The 6,190-nt window shown below is 34.7% G+C and overlaps 1 protein-coding gene across 7 annotated transcripts; it reads left to right on the forward strand.

Moving 5' to 3' along the window:
* The first annotated feature begins 319 nt into the window (after positions 1 to 319).
* LOC131013123 (uncharacterized) lies at positions 320 to 5,284 on the forward strand. Of its 7 annotated transcripts, none has more exons than XM_057941146.1 (9): positions 326 to 518; positions 831 to 963; positions 1,198 to 1,375; positions 2,180 to 2,277; positions 2,607 to 3,422; positions 3,879 to 4,169; positions 4,263 to 4,319; positions 4,712 to 4,824; positions 5,075 to 5,284. In XM_057941146.1, exons 2-8 carry the CDS (start codon positions 865 to 867, stop codon positions 4,796 to 4,798), a joined length of 1,626 nt encoding a protein of 541 aa, XP_057797129.1. In that variant the 5' UTR covers positions 326 to 518; positions 831 to 864; the 3' UTR covers positions 4,799 to 4,824; positions 5,075 to 5,284. The 7 variants fall into 7 exon arrangements, with proteins under 7 accessions (XP_057797124.1, XP_057797125.1, XP_057797129.1 ...); XM_057941143.1 differs by having other exon boundaries at positions 4,738 to 4,824; XM_057941144.1 differs by having other exon boundaries at positions 875 to 963; positions 4,738 to 4,824.
* Positions 5,285 to 6,190: the final 906 nt, after the last annotated feature.

Raw genomic sequence — 6,190 nt, forward strand, 5'->3', positions numbered from 1 at the left:
TAAAATAATGTCAAATAGCTAGTGAAAGATTAGTAAAATTAATCACTATACATTAACACTACCCTTTTAGTCTTTTACACCACATTTTTCAACTTTCTTAGTTTCCGTGCCGACCACCAAATGGGAAGTTGATTGGTGGACGGAAGGAGTACTATGTAGAATTTTTTAATATGCGTGACCTATAATGGGACGAGTAACAATTTTGCTTTTACCTTTTTATCCTTTTAAAATGAGAAAACTAGAACGTGCTCTCGGGGGTCAATTTTGTCATTTCAGAAATGATCAAAACATATCCGGACTCCATATCCACTTTCGGATCCAGTTAATTCGATAGTTAGGATTCCGGGCTCTTTTGGTAGTACAACCAGCGTGCTCACGAAGCAAAAGCAGAAAACCTCACTCTGAACTGAAAAATTCGAAATCCCCAAACTCATAAAAAATATATTCACTGAAAATTTTCACTTCTCCGTGGCCGGATTATTCTATTTATTTGATCGGAGTTCGGGTACAATTTTGTGGTAAGTTAATTTACCCCCCCCCCCCCTTTTTGGTAATTGCCAGTTTTTTAGCTGAATATTGTTACATGTAGTAATGTATATTAATTTATGTATCTGTTTGTTAGCAATTTTATCTGCGAAGAAGGAAATGCTGGTGGAATTTATTGTGTATGTGATGTAGGAGAAGCATAATGATTTTAATTTGATGAGCATGTTTACATGTCATGCATGCGTTAAATTAATTTGCAATTATTCGAGATTTTGACTTCAACTGAGAAATTTACGTTTCTGTGGAAAAGGTTTTGTATTTATTTTATTTTTCATTGTTGGCAGTCATTGTATCTGAGTGGCATATGCTTTGTTATCAATGGAAACAGTGGTTGATATGCTGGGAGATGAGGAAGCTAGAGATGAAGATTTTCGGTCGCAAGACACTGCAGACCCTATTGTTTACCAGCTCGTTCGGGTACAACTTTATCTGCCATTAATCAATAAATTTTTGTGAAAATTGTTATTTAAGTGGTTCTAATGAGGAAGTATTTGTATTATGATTTGGGCTTGCTTTTCATTTTCAGTTTGATTGTTTTATGGAAAATATGATTGGTTGCCCATGTACTGTGATTCTTTTTGAGGCAGGAATTTTGTAGTGGTTTTCCTCTGTCCCTGATTAAATTAACCTGCACCTCTTGTAAAATTTAAGGTTGATGGCAATGGGAGATTAGTACCTGCAACAGATGATGAAGTTATAGCAGTCGAAGACTTGATTGAAGATGATAAGTGCAAAGTAAGAAATATAGACGATGGCCAGACTCTAGGATGCAGTATAAATAGTGGGAGTAAACCATGTGCTTCAAAAACAGCTGAGTTTGAGAGCTCAGGTCCAGTACCAAAATTTTATTCATTTGTTTCTGTACGTTAAATGCGTGTTACAGTTGCAATTTCCATTTTAACACATCATGCATAGCAGTTATCTAAGTTAATACACATGTATTTTGTTGAAGAAGCAAAACCACATCCCCCTGGTTTATGCTTAGCTTGCTACACATTTCCCATCTTTTATGCATTGCAAAACAAAACTAAAGCTGAAAATTGCTGCACGATCCTGGCCGAGTTGGTGCTTAGGAATGGATCCACATTAGCACATGAAAATGAACTCAAGTAAATTATTCATACCCATGCTTATACTGCTGATGGGGTCCTCTTGGGACTGTGTTTGAACAAGTTTGAGATTTTCCTCCCAATCCAGAACATCTTGGAGGTGTCTTATCAATGTCTTTGAAAACTTTTTATCCATAGTTCATCTTCATTAGGGCAGTGAATGCAGCTAGAGCCTTACCAGGCATTGAAATCTTGACTGTTGTGGTTCTAGAGTTGACTTCCACCAAATGCACGACATTGTGGCATTCGTCCCCAGGTCCCCTTAGCAGGGCACCTTGCTATACCTTTTTCCTTTATATCAGTTGACAAGCAATAAGCGAATATACCTACAGGATCAAATTTGAGCCTGGATAGCAGCTTTGTGATACTTTTCTCCTGGTGACTTACAACTTATAAGTGTATGTATTTTTTGCTTCTGCATAGTTTGGGGAAGATCATCGCACATTTCTCTAACTTGCCATTTCATTTACTTTGTGTTTTATATTTCTGTGATATCTAGATTAATTTTTCTTTTTTCCCTGCAGGTCAGACACAGCTTAAGGTCCTAGAAGTTGGCAGAGAAAAGCAAATTTTGTCACCTGAAGCTGAAATTGGTTATATAGAAGTAGATGTTAAGCATGAGGTAATTAAGTTGGTGTTTCAGCCATGTTAAGCTATTGTATGACACCAATATTTGTTTGATAGAGTCCTACTATGCTGGATGTCAAAAGCAAGGAATGGTCAAACTTCTTCAAATGGTCACTCTAATCCTTTTCAGTGGAGTCGCTTGTATCCCATTCTGTCCCTAAATATCGCCAACGATATTGTTTACTTTTGTCTGTAAAATTTAATTCTAACATAGTCATGTTTGTTTAAGACATGTGCATTTCAAAGATTTGTTTGTTACAGAATGTAACAGATCTGCTCAACATTTTTGCTGCAATAATATGCATGTTAAATTTTACCATGCAGGATAAGATCTCTAAATTGGTTCCAAATGCAATTGATGTCAGTGAATGCCAATCTGGGAGTGTAGAGGGATGCTCAAAGCATTTAGATGAATCAAACAAGGCCAAAACCTCCAACTCTCCTGTTGGTGCTGACTTTAGACCTGATTTCTCACTGTTGAATGGGGAAATACACCTCGACAACCTGTCAGTTAAAGATCTTCAGGAGATTTTTCACGCGACATTTGGAAGACAAACTTCTGTGAAAGACAAAGAGTGGCTCAAAAGGAGAATTATTATGGGATTGACTAATTCCTGTGATTTCTCTACCACAACTCTAGTAATTTCTGATAACAGAGTGGTGAAGAAAGGTAAAGATGAAACCAGTCAAAGTATGGATGGTTCTGTTTTGGTTGATTGTGTAGTTACATCTGCTCTGGAGACAGATGAAAGTCCAACCACTGTCCATGATGAACCCATCGAAACCCACCCAATTGGTAATGCTATGGCAATACAAAGTTCTGTTAGTCAAGATAATTGTGAAAGTAATGATACTGACACAGAACAAAGACCAGTAAAACGAGTTCGAAAGCCCACAAGACGGTATATTGAAGAAATTTCTGAAGGAGAATCCAGAGATTCTGGTGCACAAACTGCCTCCTCACTTGAACCCCCCGCATGTGACCAGCCATCTGAAGAAGTTTGTGTTAGACCTATTCAGAATTTTGGACTAGATCGGAGATATCTCACAAGGAAAGATTCTCTTGGAGGTTTTGGAATTCAGGTTCCATACGTCAATCGCATTCGCCGGAGCCGTCCAAGGAAAAATTTTGTGACTCTGGTAAAGTTGACATCATACATTTGTTTTTGTTGAGCTTTTATTTTTTTATACTCTGATTATTTCCGTGGTTTATGAACAATGTATATGGTTACCTGATCACCTGTGTATTATTTTTCTGCGTGTCTGTCGACTTGTGAAGTGTTGAGTTGAAGGAGCAAGTCAGGCAGTGGGCAAACTCAAATTAGTTTGTACTATGCTAAAAGAGAACTAAAGCATAATATCTGAACAGAGAACCCTGCGGGATATGTTGAATGGCATGGTGAAAATTGCATCATGGAATTTTCTGGGAAATAATCTCTTCTTGTTTGATTATGTTTCTTTCTCCCTCATCCAATAATTCCATATCTGCTACTGTTTCAGCTTCTTTGTTTGAAGTTTTTATGCTATACAGCTTATGTATTATTTATCAGTTCCCGTCAAAAGTTGTTAAATTGTGGAACCTCTATATGTGTGTAGTCTGTTGCTTATTCGGAGAGATGCACTTCAGAAACAGAAAGGAAAACTCTTCAGTTGGAGCAGGAAGTGAAACTAAAAAGTATGGAAACGTTGAAGTCTAATTCAGATGACGATGTTGTCACTGTACCTACTGCAAATGGAGGAATGAGGAGGAAGCATCATCGACCTTGGACACTCGGTGAAGTTGTTAAACTGGTTGAGGGTGTTTCAAAATATGGTGCTGGTAGATGGTCAGAGATCAAACGCCTTGCTTTTGCTTCATATTCTTACCGAACATCAGTTGACCTAAAGGTAAGTGGCTAGGAGGTCAATCGCATACTCTATACAGTTGGTCTTCTGGTTTTCACTATTAGAATAGTTTGAGAAGGTGAAATCATCCTACAGGACAAATGGAGGAATCTCCTGAGAGCCAGCATGGCTGAATCACCAACAGGAAATGGGGTGAGCCACATATTCTTTCTTCGTATATGGTGCAGTTAAACATGATATCTCTATCTATCCTGTATGTAGTCCCCACTGCCTTTGTTTCATTTTATCCCAGAGGAGATAGTTGCCAAGAACCTATTTCTTGATAAAAATCAAAACAATAAATTGTTTTAACATGGTAGCTTTGAAACTTTTAGGAGGGTGAAAGCTAATGTTGCATAACACCTATGTGTGATTCAAGTCTGCCTCTGCCCTGAAGTTCTTATTCAAGCTGTCCATGCACCGAGACAGTATTTTGTTTGTTGATAAATGTTTATATTTGCTGAATTCAAAAAACTTATATTTACACTGTTTCCGTGTTCTATAATATTTTATGATTTTACTCGCATCATTTCCCCATGGAGTAGGTTGACAATGTTGGGTGGATTTACAGATGCAGAGTTCTCGGAAGCATGCATCAGTTCCCATTCCTGCTCAGATTCTGTCAAGGGTGAGAGAACTTGCTGATACACAAACACAGGTTCCTCCAAGCCTCACCTCTAGCAAATTAATCAGACATAATGACTCCAATAATCCTGTACGCGTTGTAGATGTGCATGTTAGCTATTTTGATTAAGAACTCTGATGTAGTGTAAAATAAACTGTAGGGGTGGTGTATCCTAGGGCATTAGTTTGTGTTAATATATCGATGTTTGATGATCATTGGAAACTCTTGTTTTTGACTAACACAGCATCAGTGGGGTTAGAGACGTGTGTATTTGTTGTGACAGGTCACAGGGTTCGGTTGCTTGGATTCCATCGGTCATGAGGTTTTTGCTCCAAATTCTGTAATAGATGTTTAGTTAACGGTTAATCGCTAAATAAATCACCATTTTTAACCCGTTTTGCGATTTAGACACTATATTTAAAATCAACGTACCTTTCGTATTTTTCCCGAGCAAAAACACATGAAAGATGAAATGAAACTATTGTTGGGTGTATTTTGTATATTCAAACAAATAACATTATAGCAATCTATATGGACTATATAAAATATGAGCTTTTATATTGAAGAAAATAATTAATTCGAATATTCAAACAAACAAATAACGTTGACGAAAAAAGAAGAGAAATAAAAAGATCTTTAATTTGATTATATATCCAAAAATTAGAAATTTAAAACATTATATAAATTCATTTAATTATGTGTATTATTTATTTATTTATTTATATAAATATATTTTGTGTTAAGTTTTTTATATTATCCGTATTATTCATGAATTTTTATTTAGTTTTAGGTAATTTAAATATGTACTTTACTAATAATATGATTTGGACTTTTAAGAGTTCAAAATTGTTAAATTAAATGATAGCTATTAATTTTGTCATATTGATGGTATTGTGTTATTTTGCTCAAAATGAGATTGACTTAAATTATTAGTTTTACAATCTGTAAATTTAATTATTATTATTATTATACAATATTTATTAAATTTAATATTATACTTATTAAGTTGATAATATTGTTATTATACACTATTTTAAATCAAATATTAATATTTAAATTAACATAATTTTTTTGTTGCCAATTAATCTAATCCATAGATAATGATATTTTGACATAATTTAAAATTTTAAAAATAATAAAATATATAAAATAGGAGTACATACTAATTTCTCATTGTATTTCAATATTTTGATAATAAAGTGGATAAATAACATTCTCATGTTTGGTAGGTCTTATCTATCTATATATCTATATATCTATATATAATATAAAAGAGAAGTTTAACGTAAATTTTTTCCCATCAAAATTTCTCTCTCTTTATTTTTCTTTTTGTAGTTTTTGATTCTCTCTTAAAATCATCAACTTTAATTTATAAAAAAATATTCAACATGGGTGTTAA

The sequence above is a fragment of the Salvia miltiorrhiza genome, chromosome 2 (assembly GCF_028751815.1).
Source record: "Salvia miltiorrhiza cultivar Shanhuang (shh) chromosome 2, IMPLAD_Smil_shh, whole genome shotgun sequence".
In the NCBI taxonomy this organism is placed as follows: domain Eukaryota; kingdom Viridiplantae; phylum Streptophyta; class Magnoliopsida; order Lamiales; family Lamiaceae; genus Salvia; species Salvia miltiorrhiza.